Source organism: Sitophilus oryzae, unplaced genomic scaffold, assembly GCF_002938485.1.
Source record: "Sitophilus oryzae breed Bouriz unplaced genomic scaffold, Soryzae_2.0 scaffold_1947_pilon_pilon, whole genome shotgun sequence".
NCBI classification, from domain to species: domain Eukaryota; kingdom Metazoa; phylum Arthropoda; class Insecta; order Coleoptera; family Curculionidae; genus Sitophilus; species Sitophilus oryzae.
The window spans coordinates 266,406-283,522 of NW_022146665.1; the positions used below are offsets into that span (position 1 = coordinate 266,406).

The following is a 17,117-nucleotide window of genomic DNA, read 5'->3' on the forward strand; positions in this document are numbered from 1 at the left end:
TGACGTAAAAATAAAAAGAAGTCGGCTCAAAATAATTCACTCTAACCCTGAATTTGTGATCAGCATAATTTTTTATGTTTATGTAAAATTAATATGATTCACTGTTAAAATTATATTAAAATAGAAAAAGTCTATTTAAGTGGCCGAATAATGGCTGTTGTTCTAAAAAAACGGGCCCTTGCTGAGTACAGCCAAACGATTACACAGGTTTGTAAATATGTAATTTATGCCTATCGACAAACTATAACATTTTAATGTTTAGGACACATCCCAAGCACCTATTAAGAAATTAAAATTGATTAAAAAATCACTACCTGAGACATCCAGCTCGTTAACCACAGTGGTTAGTCACTTACAGGATTGTAAAAGTAGTAGTCAAGCATTGAAATTGCTATTAGGTATAACGGAAAAAATTGAAATAAACCCAGCTGATGTTCTGGAAGTAATCAAAAAACTAAGTGATCACTTTAAGAATGAATCAGAGTCTGTTGTAAGGATGAAGATTTTAATGTTGTTGTCAGACATTGGCCAAGAAATTCCTTCTGAATGTTCAAATATTATTGATGAGATAATAATATTATTAAAAAACGATCATTCACATAAAGTTATAGCTCAAGGAATGAAAACTATAATTAAGTTAGGGAGATTAGTTACAGATAATACAGAAACATTTCATCAGAAACTAGTAGAGATTGCAAAGAATTATTTAAAGGATGCCAATCATGCTGTAAAGTCTCGATGCATGGAAATTATTGGAACATATGTACCATTATCTACCGGTCAAGATGCAGAAAAATTATTTCACTTAATAAGTTCCTATTTTAATAATGATGATGCTCGTGTGAGAAGTCAGGCATTTCAAACAATAATACTTTTATATGATAGAGGTTTCAAAATCAATCCAAACATATATGTTTACGTATCAGATGCACTAAAAGATGACTATGAAATTGTAAGGAGTGTTGCTCTGAAACTGATATGGATACTGGGAAACACATATGCAGAAAAGTATTTAACACTTTTTGTTTATTGAATGTTATTGATGAAAAATGTTAATGGGTTTGTTTTTTATTTAAGTGAAATTGTTGTGGCAGGCAGTAATCATGAAATCAGATTGATAGATGATGCTTTTGGAAAAATATGCAATGGAGTTACTGATCTATCAATGCATGTGAGAACATTGGCTGCTAAATTATTAGGATCAATGAAACTGGTCAGTCCTAAGTTTTTATGCCAGACACTGGATAAAAAGTTGATGTCAAACATGAGAAGGAAGGTAATAATATATTCATAGAATTGGCTTTACAAAAGCGACAGTATGCGTTGGTTCCTTTAAGTTGTTAATCCAAATTTTTTTGGTCTTGAATTCATATTTTGACAATTGTACACTGAAAAAAATGCTTACACTGAAAGAAAAAAATCTTTATATACCTGTTTCTATATTATATTTTATTGTCACATTAAATTTTTTGCTAAATTTAATAAGACCTACAAATTCAAAAAAATAAAATTATAAAAGTCATGACATGGGATAATAACAGGGGAGAAATATTTGAAAATGTAGTTTTAGCTTTTCAAAAAATATTTTTGCAAGTAAAAAACAAACTAAACAAAACTTGACAACCAGTGCCATTATAGTGATGGTTGGTTCCTTTTTTTTACGGATCAATTTGGAACTGATCTTATATACGCAAATACCTGATCCCAGGATTAATTCCTGATACCAATCCCAATGGCTGTTTTCGATTCACTCTAGTTTGGCTTCAAGGCTAACTAATATCAAACTATATACCCACTGATACTAATCCCGGCTGATCCCGGACCAGTTTTACTATTATTTTACTCATTTTGATACCGCTTGCAGATAGCACGCAAAGCGGGATCGCTGCAAAAAGAACCAAGTTTCGAGTCAGACTACAAAACAGTCGTGCTTCATGCTTCTGTATCAGCAGAAATCGCACGGGATCAGTGCCGATAGCGTGGATCGTCTTTGCGGTTGCGTACTAGTTTTTGACCAATTCATTTTTTTATTTGGGATCAGGTAACTGATCCGAGCGTCAGGGATTAGATTCTGGGATCAGTTCTAGTATTCGTTAGCCATCACACCATTAAAATTTTGACAGAAATCGCCATTTTGGCTTCTGTATTGGTAATTCTGTGCTGTGTTTAATGTACAGGGTGACTTCAAATTTGACTATATACTTGGTTTACAGAGAACAGCTCATGAGCTTGCCTGGGAAAATGTCACTAGTGGAGAATGGGCTAGTGGCAAAAAATGGGCAGATGACGCTCCCAAGGAAGTATTAGATGCCGAAAGCATTAATTTAATGAGTAGTGGAGCATGTGGGGCATTTGTTCATGGCTTAGAAGATGAATTCTTAGGTTAACTTTCATAATTTTTTAATTTCCTCATTACTGAACAATTGTAATTGATATTTTAGAAGTAAGATCGGCTGCTGTTGAGTCTCTTTGTCGCCTATCAATAAGCAACCCTCAGTTTGCAAACATGGCATTGGATTTTATGGTAGATATGTTTAATGATGAAATAGAAGACGTTAGGCTTAAAGCCATAGACAGTTTGAGACTGATTTCTGAGCATATTATATTGAGAGATGATCAGTTAGAAACTATTTTAGGTATAGAATTAAGGGATTTCAAAGATATACAGGATCCGGCAATAGCGCGTCGGGCATCTGTAGCTCCTAGAATAAAAAACTTGGGAATTTTGTTCAAAAGTACAAACCTAAAGTATGTACTAGGATGTATTTCAGGAAAATATTTTAACTTCTATAGGGTGGCTCAAAAAAGTGTGGGTGGATAGGGATGATTTTTTTTAAATGGGACACCCTATATATTATTGCATTTTTGGCTTCCTTTCAGATCACTTTACATAAACCTAAGACATGAGTAAATATATTTCGATAATTTCAGAGATATTAATAAATAAATAAAAATTATATATTTTTCAGCTTTTCTTAAAAAAAAAAAAATATTAATAATACAAGAACTGTCCTGAACTTAAAACTGTATTAGATATTTACTTTAGATGGTTTATACTTACTTTGCTACAAATATGGAAATCGTAAATCATACAGGATGTTCAAAATTCTACGCCAAACTTTCTAAAATATACAATAATTTTTCTTGTTTTTTTTTTTTTTAATGGGACACCCTGTATATTATTTTTTCAATAGATGGAGAATTAAAAAATGAACATTTTTTGCATTTAGAGTATTTCAAATTTTTTAACGGTTTCGCAGTTATTTCCGGTTTTGTGTTTCATATGGCATTTTCCACAGTAAATTTTTATCAAAGCTACCCAATGATTTTTCTCTCGTATTTTGCCATTGAAAGCGCCATATGAAATAATACTGCGTGTATCCGGAAAACTATTAAAAATTTTGAAATACTTTAAATACAAAAAATGTTTCTTTTTTTAATTCTCCATCACATAAAAAAATAATATACAGGCTGTTCCATTTAAAAGTAAAGTAAAGATTTGAAGTTAAATACTCCTTTTTGCTGCCAGGGCTAATCTGGACGGGGCCTACTTTGTTTACGCGGAATTCGAACCGCGGTCCTCGGCCATATCATGGTCAATGGCCTACCGACTGGCGAATTGGTGTCTAAATCGACTCTTACTCACGAGATATCCGATGTCATCCGGCGTGAATGAGCAGTGTGTGTCAATAGATTTTACACTTTTGCCTTTATTGGACAACAGCACGATACAGAGTTTCGAACCGGTCACCCGTCTATCCACTAGTATTGCCTTACGTCGCTTAACTTCGGTGTTCTAATGGGAACCGGTGTTTCGACGTAGCTGGGCCGTTGCCTTGTTCCATTAAAAAAAAACGAAGTAAATAAACTTGGAAAATAAGTTCGTTATAGTAATGCTTTTCTTATTCACTATTCTCCAAAATAAAAACACTAAATCACCACAATACACCAAAACACTTTTACTTTTACACTGGACGCGCGTTTCGCTAACCATGTTAGCATCATCAGCAGATGATGATAAAATTATCAGTTTAGTTTATAATCATCTGCTGATGATGCGAACATGGTTAGCGAAACGCGCGTCCAGTGTAAAAGTAAAAGTGTTTTGGTGTATTGTGGTGATTTAGTGTTTTTATTTTGCTGTGTAACACCAAAGGTTCTAACCCTCAACTGTAATATTCACTATTCTAATAAAGAATATGCATTCCTTCAGAAACTCTCTATTTATTTATCTACTACACTCTATTTTAAAAGCCGATTAGAGGCAATAGTATGATTTATTGGCAGGCAAAGTAAATATTTATGATCCGATAAAATTGTGATGTAAGAGGAGGCTTGGCTTGCCGGCGGCGGGTCAGTAATAGACAGACCGGCCGGCTGTAGTGTTCTGTCTTGTCACCTCCCTGGTTGCACGTCGTTTGACCTTTTGACCATTCCTCCCTAGTTGCATGTCGTTGACTGTAAGGCAACGGGTCTTTTGACCATTGAGAAGAAAACCTCTTGTGACGTCTTGCCTTCGAGGTTGGTCTTGGAAGTTTGAGGTCTCCCTTCTCTTCTCGATTGACACGATGGTGCGTTGGGGTTTAGCGGGTTGATCTGTTTAGCGGCAGATTTGCGTCCGGGGGAAGCCCCTATACTATTTCAGGTGACACTAGCTAGTTGTTGAAGATTATTAACCAATAGATCCGAATAATATTTGAATTAGATGGAAGATATGGAATGGGATATACTGAATAGAATGTCAGTGTTGTTAGTGGCTAGGGGGCGGAGTACCCCCGGGTGAGTTTTACTATTTAACTATCAATTTTATCCAGATCAATAAATGTTTGTTTTGTTATTTTCATGTACAATGAGAGTGCTTGCCAATGACCAGTAACCAAATGGATATTTGAGGTGAATTTGCATTGTGAGACCTGAGTAAGCCCCAGAAATAAGCGATTTTGCATAAAATTATTTTATATTTTTGAAAGTTTGGCGTAAAATATTGATCATCCCGAGGAACATCCTGTACGATTACCATATTTATAGCAAAGTAAGAACAGACCATCTAAAGTAAATATCTAGTATAGTTTTGATTTCAGAACAGTTCTTGTATTTTTAATATTTTTTTAAGAAGGGTTGAAGAATACGATGAATATCGATCGGTTTTACGCCTTTAGCACTAAGAAATCGTATGACAGCCCGTACTTCACAATCGGCGGGGCTCACGATTGTCGGAGGCATCTTAAACACTCAATAAACAACGTATACAATGAAGAATCAGACTGTACTGGCGTCTGTGCATAGACAAGAGATGTAGGTAACCAGCACGCATGCGCGGAACGCTGACCATAGCGTTGCGGCGGCGGAATCGCAAAACGGTACTTACTTAAAAAACATGCCTCGTACATCTTGGTACATACTTTAGGTTTGCACTTAAAAAAAATGCTCAAGTTTTTTATTCTAGGAGCTACAGATGCCGGATCCTGTACAGTAATATTACTAAAGAATAAACAATATTTTTAGGTGCTTTAGAAGATTTTTCTCAAGAGGTTAGGGAAGGGCTACACAGGATGTTAGCTTCATGTAAAATGTCAACAACGGCAGGCTTAAAAATGTGTGTAGAGAAGTTACTGGATAATTTAAAAAAATATCCTCAAGATAAAAGATCTACTTACAGGTAAGGTATTTTTTAAACAGTAAAAGAGCGATTTATATAGATGTATTTCTTAAGAGTTCTTTACATAAATATAATTTTTTAAGCATTAAGCTCTTTTCAGAAGGTTGTTGAAATCAACTTAAAGATTGTAACCTAATCATGAACTCTCTTTCTCAGTTAAAAATAATATTGAATTCATTAACAAAATTAAAAATATAACATTGCATGAAAGTAAAATTTTGGTCTTTTTTGATGTATCTTTGTTGTTCCCAAGTGTTTCAATTCCACATACTTTAAGCTATTTGAACGCTATTTGAAGGAATTACTGAACGCAAATGGTCTCGACAACAAAACTGTGATTGAGCGGCAATGGGTAATCCATTGTCTCCATTTTTGGTTAATTTATTCATGAGCAGGTTTGAAGTGGAGGCTAAGAATCAGTTTGAGTATTTTCCAAGAGTATGGTTTCGGAATGTGGATGATAGTTTTGCTGTTTTTAATACATATTCAGACACCATAGATAATTTTATTACTAAGTTAAATAATCATTTTCCTTCCATTAAATTTACACATGAAATTGATAACAATGATATATATCTAGATGTATTAGTTATTAGAAATACTAATAATTGCCTGGAATTTTATATCTATAGGAAAAATACCACTACACGCAGATATATTCCTAATGAATCATATCATAGTGTTGAACATAAAATGGCTAATCAACTTAAAGATTATTCTATTTTTTAGATGTCTTCAAAGTGTTGGTGCTAAACATGCAGAACTTGTTCTACCCTTGGTTCCACACTTTCTTAACATACACCCATTCTTTGACACTGCAGAACCAGATGTAGAGAATCCACATTGTATCCTTTTTTTAATTTGTTTACATTCTTTTTTTGTCAAACATTTTCTATTATTTTTCTTAATGAATTTAATAGATATTTGCCTGCTAATTTTAATATTGAATTCTGCGAAATATTCTTCAACTATAATTCCACTTTTGGAGCCTCATACTTTGAGACATTACTCTTATTTAAGGGATACTATGCCGCAGTTTGTACCTATATTAAGTTTACCCGATTCGACTGGAATTGTTATATCTCGTCCGCTTTCTGTACCAGAAAGTTTGGCGTTTTTGAATAATGTTATTTGCAATTTGGATATGGCAGAAAATATGTCGAGGTAGGTTTTTTGACAAACATGTTGGCACACACAGTTAGTGATGTTAATATTTCAGAAATTTTTGATTGTTGCAGGAAATTTCCGAAACTTTCGAAAATTCATGAAATTTTAGGATATTTTACAATTTTACATATTTTTTGTTGATACAATAAAGGAATACATTAGATAGACATTTGATACCAACATGTAAGTGGAAAAAAAAAACAATAAACATAATATTAGTTGTTATATTTTTAATAAACAATACATAACTCATAAAAGTCATAAACATAACACATAACAAAAATAATTTGGTAACGTTTGTACTTTGTACATAAACCATGAACTATGACTATGAACTTAAAAAAAACAAAAAGGCACGAAATATAAATTTAAAAAACGTAAAACACAAATAACTGAATTATTCTATTCCGGAATACCTTCAGGCGCCGAGCTGGTCCCATCTTCATAGGGTATTATAGTAGTAGTAGTACTGTCTTCGTCAGTCTCTATTTTCAAATCAGATATATTTGATGTATCATCTGGTTTTGATTCTGAAGAAAGGTTGTTGAATATCGTGCTCCATATCCACTTTTTGTTTTTGTAGTAATAATTTATTGTTATGAGCTACGAAGATTATTTTGCCGGCTCTTTTTGCAGTTAAGCGATTCCTTTTTTTAGTACGGATAAAACTGTAAGTACTGAAACTTCTCTCAGTGGCTGCAGACGACGTTGGTAAAGACAGCAGAGCAACAACTAAATATTTCAACTGAGTATTTTTACACATTGCTTGCCACCAACTTAGACAGTCTACATTTTTAACTGACATCCAAACGTAGTCGAGAGCCCATAAACCCGATTTGGCGCAATAATTTGTTACATCTGTAAAAATGGCTTCTTTATTATTGACAAACTGAGGATGTTTGTTGGTGATATTGTTGATAAATTCCATAGCGGCTATGTGTTCTTCATTGTTAAGGTGCTCTCCCAGGAAACAGAGGGGTCCAAGAGATTCGCGGCAAAATGCATTGGTTTAAGGGCCATACGTTTTCTATTTCGTAATGCTGAGAAGCATTCTCTTTCTTCTGATTTAAGAATAGGCATACTTGATACACTTTCGTTAAATTTTTGCTCAATGTCTTGAATTTTGAAAAGAAATTTCTTGAAAAATTCGGATTTTTGCGAATATTCGCGATTTTGGGACCGAATATTTCGGAAATTTCTGAAATTTCCTGCAAAATTCGAATGGAAATATTCGCTACCAACATCACTACACACAGTAAACATTTTTTTTTTTTTATAGAGTTCATATATCATTGTTACAAACGGCAAAAGAACATCTTAATCGTTTGAGTGAAATGGACTCTACAGTTTCCGGAACTGCACAATTTACCGCACTTTATATTGGCGCGCAAATACAAATTTTGCAAATTTTAGATAAGGGATTTTGGGTACAAAACAATATATAGACGGTTTTTATACTTACTGTTTTGAGGTTATGATATTTTAGGTTAACCCAGCGACACTAGCAACTCAGCAACTTAACACATTGAAAACGAACATTCAAAATCTTCTGGAACACTGTTTAAAATTACAGTTCTTTTTTGTCGGCTTGAATTCAGCCGAACAGTGTGCAGTGAAACAATTCAGGTTAAGAGCTTTAGCTTTAAACTTGGTTTATATTGTTAAAGGTCAGTTAAAGTTATAAAAACTCTACTGAAAATACACTAAAACTTAATGATTTTAGGTAGTAATTCTTCTGCGTTAGCTCCTTGTCATCATTTTTTGACAGCTGTGGAGGGTATGCAAAAAGATTTGGCACAAAGTAACTTGCAGCCGGATAGTTTCACGTCGTTGGTGTTTCGGGAATTGTCTCAATTAGAAGAGCACAAACCTGGCGCAGTGGCCAGGATATTAATCCCTATATTGTTGGAATCAAAATTAGGGCATATTCCCAAACCAAATATAAATGTAAGATTTATTTACTATCTCTATGATATATTAGGTTGAAGTTTGGTGATTTTATAAGCCATTGCAACAAGTTTGATATCTAAAAATCGTAATTTTTAATGTCTCATTCCTATACAGATCAGAATGAGTTCTGCCACAATAGTCGAGCCAAGTGGCCAAACTGATACATCTCTTAAATTTACGGCTGGTTTAATCATGTCGGTACCGTTCGAAGCAGAGTTGCGGCACCTAATCGATCCTAGTAGAATTCGGTTGAAAGTTAAATATCCTGACCAGAAGATGCAAGTTCTTTTACCAAAAGTTCAGCATTTGAAGCCTCTGTATTATGACACAACTAATGAAGGTAAGATCGTGATGTTAAATATATATTTTTATTTGCCGCAACATATGTAATTAACTAGGTTTTTAAAATTTTGAAAGCGTACCAAGATAATAAGAAATAGAGATACCTAGATAATAATTTAGGTACCTCTACTTTTTACTACGCATTTTGTGTTCTTTTTTTTTCTGATTTGTCTTCAGTTTCCTTGAGTTCTGGTGGGGTACTATTGTTCAAAAAGTCTTCATTATTGATACTTCTAGACAATATTTTGGCTGATGTTTATTCTGGTTTGAAAAAAAAATAATTTTTAAACAACACATGGATTTTTTATGGTTTAAAACATTTTTTATTATTTTCAACATAATTTTAACTTAAAATTCAAGATTATGTTAAAAATTTGTTTAAAACACTTATTTTAAAATATAACAGGGTCGTCCGAACTGTATTCCGGAAACTTTAGCATATTTTGCAGATAAAAATAAGTAAAAAGTTCGTATAAATGTATGTCTTAAAATGCTTAGTTTCGGAGATACAGGGTGTAGAAGTTTCATTTTTATTTCGATTTTTTCCAAATAATTTCTGAAGTAAAGTCAATATTTGGATTAAAATTGGTGTCTGGGAGTTTTTTGACAACAGAAATTTGGGGGGGATTTTGATGTCAATATAACTCCTATTTGTGGGGGGCGCCACCCACATTTGTTTTAACTGTTTTGAAGAGTAATAATTTTTCGTCCGTACCTGTATAAAACTACTGACTGAAAAAATATATATTGCCGTGATATTTTACGTAAAAATTGTCTCTTGGTAAAAATCGCTACGAGCAAACGTTCTCGAGATATTTAGAATGAAAATAGTCAATACATCTCTTTATTGACAAAAAATAAACATGTTGAGTAGATAGTTATTTGACTGAAATGGTAAATTTGGGAACTTTTTATTTTTTTAAATTATTCATAAATTTTTCTTCAAAAAAAATGACAATGAAACAGTTTCTGACGAACTTTTGGCACGAAAACATTTTAAATTTATAATTTCAGTTTAATAACTATTTAGCTTGTATTTAGTCAACATGTTTATGTCAGTGATGATAGATATTGATATTTCGGTTTTAAATATCTCGAGAACCATTACTCGGTAGCGATTTTTACCAAGAGACATTTTTTACGTAAAAAACATAGTAAATGTGTATTTTTTTACTTATTAAGGTACATTCAGGCTGAGAGCGTCGCGGCCGCCCCATTGAACTCGAACCCCGACGCTCAGAACGTCAAACGCGACGCTGTCTGCCTGAACGGTCTAATTAAAGTTAAGTGAGTTGATTCCATTTCGATACGCGGACGCGACGCAAAGGCGACGCGACGCTCGACGCTTTCAGTCTGAATGTACCTTTAGTTTTATACAGGTACGGACGAAAAGTTATTACTCTTCAAACGAGTTAAAAATATGTAGATGGCGCCTCTCTACAAGTAGGAGTCATACTGACATCAAAATCAAATTTCTCGTGTCAAAAACTCCCAGACACCAATTTTCATCCAAATATTGACAAATTGTTACTTCATAATAGTGATGGGTTGTTATTTAACTATCTGTTATTTTATAACAATTATTTAGAAATAACATAACGCAACCGTTACTACTTTTAAAAAATAACAGATATAAAATAACGATACGCAGAGAAGGACCGTTCGTGAAACAAAGTCGGCGCCCTGCACCGCCACGAAATTCGATGCTGCTCGAAGTAATTCCAAAAACAACTAGTATGGATTATGGATGGAAAACATGTTATTGGAACAACCATCGATACAGGCGGCAAGATACAACGGACAACGGAGTGGGGGGAATGCGCTAGGGAGCGGCGCGGCGCGGCGAACGGCATCGGTCGATGGTCATGTGGGGCTTGCAACAGCTTAAAAATAATAGGATATAAAAGAAGCAACTTTTTGAAACAGTTGCGGGCATAACGCCTGGCAGTCGAGATAACAGGAGTGGGAAAGGAACGCTGCTGCATCGGTCGATTGTCGAGGCTCGCAACGGGTTGGAGAAGCAGTCACATTTTAGATAAGTTGTTTTTAACCTGTTACGAGCATAACAGAGCGGCGGTCGAGATAATCGGAGTCGGAAAGTAACGCTGCTGCATCGGTCGATTGTCGATGGAAGTTCGAAACAGGTTGGAGAATAACGCATCAGTTGTTTTAGATATATTGTTTTTCAACCTGTTACGAGCATAACGGGCGGAGGTCGAGATATTATGGCGCTGTATGTTTCAGTACGTTATTAAGTTTCAATATTTAGGTATTTATTTATTCTGAAAAATTTTCAGAATAATATTTTAAGATTTTTTAAAAATGTATACAGGGTGTTTTGAAAAATCTGGTCATTGATTAATCACGATCCTGCTTAAAGCCCTTGACGTAAAAAGCTGATTTTTGGAAAACGGATTGACTTTAGGGTGTAGAGGTTCGATAAGAAGGGATTTTTCGAAACTCGAATTCAAAGGGGGTGAAACCACCCTCAAATATTAGAATATTTTTTATTTAAAAACCGGTGAGTTTTCCGGAAAAACTCTTAAACACGTATATTTTATTTCGTTGTTTTACATATTTTAAGATTTTTTAAAAATATATACAGGGTGTTTCATAAAATGTGACCATTGAGTAATCACGATTCTGCTTAAACTGCTTGACGTTTAAAGCTGATTTTTGGCAAACGGATTGACTGTGGGGTTGAGGTTCGATAAGGAGGGGTTTCTCGAATCTTAAATTCCAAGAGGGTGAAAACGCCCCTCAAATATTACAATATTTGTTATTTAAAAAACGGTTAGTCTTTCGGGAAAACGCTTGGACACGCATAATTTATTTTGTTTTTTTACATATTTTGAAATTTTTTAAAAAATAATACAGGGTGTTCCAAAAAGTTGAGTAATTGATTAACCACGATTCTGCTTAAACTGCTCGACGTTTAAAGCTTATTTTTGGCAAATGTGAGAAAATTTTATCCAGTTTGTATGTCAATAGAAATTCTTGCTTTGCTTTATCATCACCATTACAAATTATTAATTCGACGCGAACGAAGTCGCGGGTACACGCTAGTTTAAGTGTAAAATTAATTCGAACTCTAGTGTATAGTTGGTTTACTTATGAAGAATATACTACACATTTTCTTATATTGCTATTTTTTGACCACAAATGGTAAAATTATAACTAAGAGCTTCTTGCCCGTCGAGTGAGATGCACCCTGTACACTGCTACGCAATTCAGGATCTACGCCAATCGAGGAGCAAGGCGTAGGTAGATCGGAATGTATACGTATAGACGAGTGGCGGAATTTTGGCTTTTTTTTTCGCAATTTGTAAACAGCGCTTATTTGTAAACATCGACCGTTTTTAGAGAGGTATTTTAGATAACGATCCATATTTAGAAATGTTTTGACACCCTGGAAATACTACCACCGAGCACGTCATTGTTGCAACTTGCAACTGCGTTAATACGCCTGGCGGTGACCGCCTCATACTCTTTCAGATATTTAGCAATAAAATAAAGAAACCTGTTATTTTTAAGCTGTTATTCTAAGCTGTTTTTTTATAAATAACTATAACAGTTTCAACTGTTATCTAAAAATAACAGTTTTGCCCATCACTACTTCATAAATTATATGGAAAAAGTCGAAATGAAAATGAAATGTCTACACCCTCCCTTATATCTCCGAAACTAATGTTAACACTTATACGAAATTTTTTACTTATTTTTATCTGCTGAATATGCTGCCGAAGTTTCCGGAATACAGTTCGGACCACCCTGTATAGTATGTATATTCAAAATTAAGGAGTATATTATTTATAGTAATTCAATTTTTAGGAGAACTTAATGGTACTTTCCTAGTTTCTTGCACAGCATAATAGGTTCAAGTGATTAAGTACCATGTTTCTTATTACTTGTGTTATCAGTTTTAAGTCCTTTTTTTCTATTATAATGAGTTGAACGATTTTTTTCTTGACTATATTAGATTGAGGTGATTAATTTGTTTTTTAGACTTTTTTTTTTGTATTTTTTTAGAGTTGTTTATTTTATTAAATAGTTGAAGTATACATACTAAACATGTTTTGAACTGAGACTTAAAGAAATATTTAAAATAAGTAGTGGCGTGTTGATGTGTTTGCAACTCTGTATTTATTTAACATAATTTGTATTGTGTTATTATCGTTAGCATATATATCTCGCCTTATTTTTTATAGAATCGCAAATTGGACACAACTTGAGACTTTTGAGTTCCATTTTGATTTCGCATCAGGTGTGGTCAGAAGCATGCAATGTAGAAATCAACGTGGCTCTGTTTGTTCCTGAAGGAGATATAGGCAAACGAAAAACGAATTTGGATTTGAATCCTTCACTTTTAGATCTTTGCCCGCCTGTAAAAGTCAGTGTGGCTCCTAAACCCATCAAAAAACCCTGTAAATTATTTTTAGGTTATAGAAATATATTTTAAGTATTTAAATACGTAAGTGTTTTTTCTTGCTCTTTAAAAAATTGAAACAATAACAATTTAACACAGCGAACTATTTAAAGTTGAAAATTTGAGAAAAGTTAAATTATATTTAATTTTTTTGTATATAGGAAAATAACTATTATAATATACAACTATTGGATTTCTACGAAAGGAACAACTATTTCTACGAAAGGAACTTCAAAAAGGCAGTCAGAATATTGGAGTATGATCAATTTACTACAAAACACATTTAAAAAAAACAGCAATATATTTTATAGATCGCTACCTATATATTACACGTGGAATTGACGAGTATGTCACCGCAAAACACACTAATATTTTTGAAATTTTTGATCAAGTAAGTAACGTTATCTATATTTATGACACAGTAGTTGTATTCATAGAAAAAGTCTAATAATTCGCTTATAAAACAATACACTTTTTATTTAACCAAATTATCCAAAATTTCACTTAGCGGATGATAATCAAAGGCCAAAATGACATTACTCGCAAATTTTGAAGTATAATTAGTGGAAAAAAAAATAAGTTTTTGACGTTCTGAATGCTTACGTTCAAATTAGAGGAACAAACTTTTTAAATCAGTAATTTATTCCATTAATTTCGATGTTCTGAATAAAGTTTAAAATTAGAGAAATAAGACACAAAAATTTAATATAAACATTTACTAAAACATAAATTTAATTGCTTACAGTCTAAGGTCTTTTAATTGTTTTCTTAATATAAAAAAAAAATCAATCAGGATATCATGAGTACGTTCGAAAATATATCAAAGTGCAGTACAAATTACAAAATCTGCCACATCTTTAGTAGCATCATCTCCAGCTTTCTTCAATTTATCAGTAAAGCACTGTTCCAAAATTGGAACAATTTCGGTTACTAATGCTGTAGCCTTTGTTACATCTTCTGCGATATGAGCTGGAGCATCTTTAGTATCTTTCTCGATTTCTTCGATAATCTTGGCGTAGCATTTGATTTTTTTGAATTCGTTGCCACCACAGTTATCGATGTCAGAATCAATAGTGTTTAGGTCTTCTTCGATTTTCTTGATGCTGGTCAATGCATCGTTCACGTACCCTTGGGCCTTTTCGACTTGAGTGGTGATACATTCTCCCAAATCGGTCACTAGTTGGTCTGGAACGTTCGAGAAATCGTCGACGTAGCTTTGGCAGTTGGACACATCAAAACCTGAAAAGAGATAATAAAAATTGATATTAAAAAATTAGGCTCCATTTAGAACCTCGAAATTAGTCGTTTTAATTAGCGGTAGTAATTTTCAACTACTAGAAAAAGTTAACAAACTTAATTTTTTTAGTAACTGTACTTCCAAATTTACGAGTAATGTCATTTTGGACTTTGATTTTTATGCGTCAAGAGAAATTGTGGTTAGAAATCAAAAGTTAGTAGTTTTGTAAGCTATATAACTATTAAGGCTATCTCTATGGTACAACTGGATACCGTATGCTGTAGCTAGGATATTCTATTCATTTTAATTGTATTTTTTCACATTGTGAATGATCATACATTTCTAAGTATAAAATATTAAGCTTTATTCAGAACCTCGAAATTAGTGGAATAAATTAGTGGTTTCAATTAGCGTAGAAGTTTATTCCTCCAATTTAGAAATCAAAAGTTTATTATTGTTTTATAAGATAAATATTAGACATTCTCTATGGATACAACTGACTACCGCAAGCTGTTGCTAGGATATTCTATTAATTTTAATTTGCGTTTTTTAGACATTATGAATGGATTTGTAAACTAAAAAAGTTATAAAGTGTAACTGAAAACTTACTAATTTATTTCCACTTAATTTTTGATGATTTTGAATGAAGCTTAAAATATAGAGAAAATAAGGACACAAAAATTTAATATAAACATTTACTAAAACATAAATTTAATTGCTTACAGTTAAGGTTCTTTAATTGTTTTCTTAATATAAAAAAATCAATTCAAAAAAAAAAAAAAAAAAAAATCCAAAAAATATATCAAAGATGCAGCACAGATTTGCAAAATCTGCCACATCTTTAGTAGCATCATCTCCAGCTTTCTTCAATTTATCAGTAAAGCACTGTTCCAAAATTGGAACAATTTCGGTTACTAATGCTGTAGCCTTTGTTACATCTTCTGCGATATGAGCTGGAGCATCTTTAGTATCTTTCTCGATTTCTTCGATAATCTTGCGTAGGCATTTGATTTTTTTGAATTCGTTTCCTCCACAGTTATCGATGTCAGAATCAATAGTGTTTAGGTCTTCTTCGATTTTCTTGATGCTGGTCAATGCATCGTTCACGTACCCTTGGGCCTTTTCGACTTGAGTGGTGATACATTCTCCCAAATCGGTCACTAGTTGGTCTGGAACGTTCGAGAAATCGTCGACGTAGCTTTGGCAGTTGGACACATCAAAACCTGAAAAGAGATAATAAAAATTGATATTTAAAAAATTAGGGCTCCATTTTAGAACTCGAAATTAGTCGTTTTAATTAGCGGTAGTAATTTTCAACTACTAGAAAAAGTTAACAAACTTAATTTTTTTAGTAACTGTACTTCCAAATTTACGAGTAATGTCATTTTGGACTTTTGATTTTTATGCGTCAAAGAGAAATTGTGGTTAGAAATCAAAAGTTTAGTAGTTTTTTAAGCTATATAACTATTAAGGCTATCTCTATGGTACAACTGGATACCGTATGCTTGTAGCTAGGGATATTCTATTTCATTTTTAATTGTATTTTTTCACATTGTGAATGATCATTACATTTCTAAGTATTAAAAATATTAAGCTTCATTCAGAACCTCCAAATTAGATGGAATAAAATTTTATAGTTTCAATTTTTTTTTTTTTTTTTATTTTTTTTTGGTTAGAAATCAAAGTTTATTATTGTTTTATTACAGTAAATATTAGACATTCTCTATAGATACAACTGAGTACCGCCGCAGCTGTTGCTAGGATTTCTATTAATTTTAATTGTGTATTTTTAAACAAAAATAAAAAAAAAAAACTAAAAAGTTATAAAAGTCGTTAAAATGAAACTACTTAATTTATTCCACTAATTTTGATATTTTGAATTGAAGCTTTAAAATTAGAGAAATAAGACACAAAAATTTAATATAAAACATTTTACTAAACATTTAAATTTAATTGGCTTACAGTTTAAGGTTTCTTTAATTGTTTTCTTAATATAAAAAAATCAATCACGATAATTTTTAAGTGACGTTTCCAAAAAAATATATCAAAGTGCAGCACAGATTGCAAAATCTGCCACATCTTTAGTAGCATCATCTCCAGCTTTCTTCAATTTATCAGTAAAGCACTGTTCCAAAATTGGAACAATTTCGGTTACTAATGCTGTAGCCTTTGTTACATCTTCTGCGATATTGATTCTGGAGCATCTTTAGTATTCTTTTTCTCGATTTCTTCGATAATCTTGGCGTAGCATTTTGATTTTTTTGAATTCGTTGCCACCGCAGTTATCGATGTCAGAATCAATAGTGTTTAGGTCTTCTTCGATCTTCTTGATGCTG

General features: G+C 32.8%; 1 protein-coding gene across 1 annotated transcript; it reads left to right on the top strand.

The window, feature by feature from the left end:
* The first annotated feature begins 38 nt into the window (after positions 1 to 38).
* Positions 39 to 13,588, top strand: LOC115883567 (integrator complex subunit 4-like). The gene is made up of 13 exons (XM_030901928.1): positions 39 to 207; positions 263 to 1,008; positions 1,078 to 1,276; positions 2,214 to 2,382; positions 2,442 to 2,636; positions 5,506 to 5,659; positions 6,389 to 6,504; positions 6,580 to 6,823; positions 8,106 to 8,253; positions 8,313 to 8,493; positions 8,550 to 8,773; positions 8,891 to 9,116; positions 13,327 to 13,588. The coding sequence occupies exons 1-13, from the start codon at positions 151 to 153 to the stop codon at positions 13,575 to 13,577; spliced, it is 2,910 nt and encodes a 969-aa protein (XP_030757788.1). The 5' UTR covers positions 39 to 150; the 3' UTR covers positions 13,578 to 13,588.
* The last annotated feature ends 3,529 nt before the right edge of the window (positions 13,589 to 17,117 follow it).

Coding starts and splice junctions, on each gene's coding strand:
- LOC115883567 (XM_030901928.1), top strand. CDS start 151: ATGGCTGTTGTTCTAAAAAAACGGGCCCTTGCTGAGTACAGCCAAACG. Junction 8,254..8,312: donor TTTTAGATAAGGGATTTTGG/GTACAAAACAAT, acceptor ATGATATTTTAG/GTTAACCCAGCGACACTAGC. Junction 9,117..13,326: donor TTATGACACAACTAATGAAG/GTAAGATCGTGA, acceptor TATTTTTTATAG/AATCGCAAATTGGACACAAC.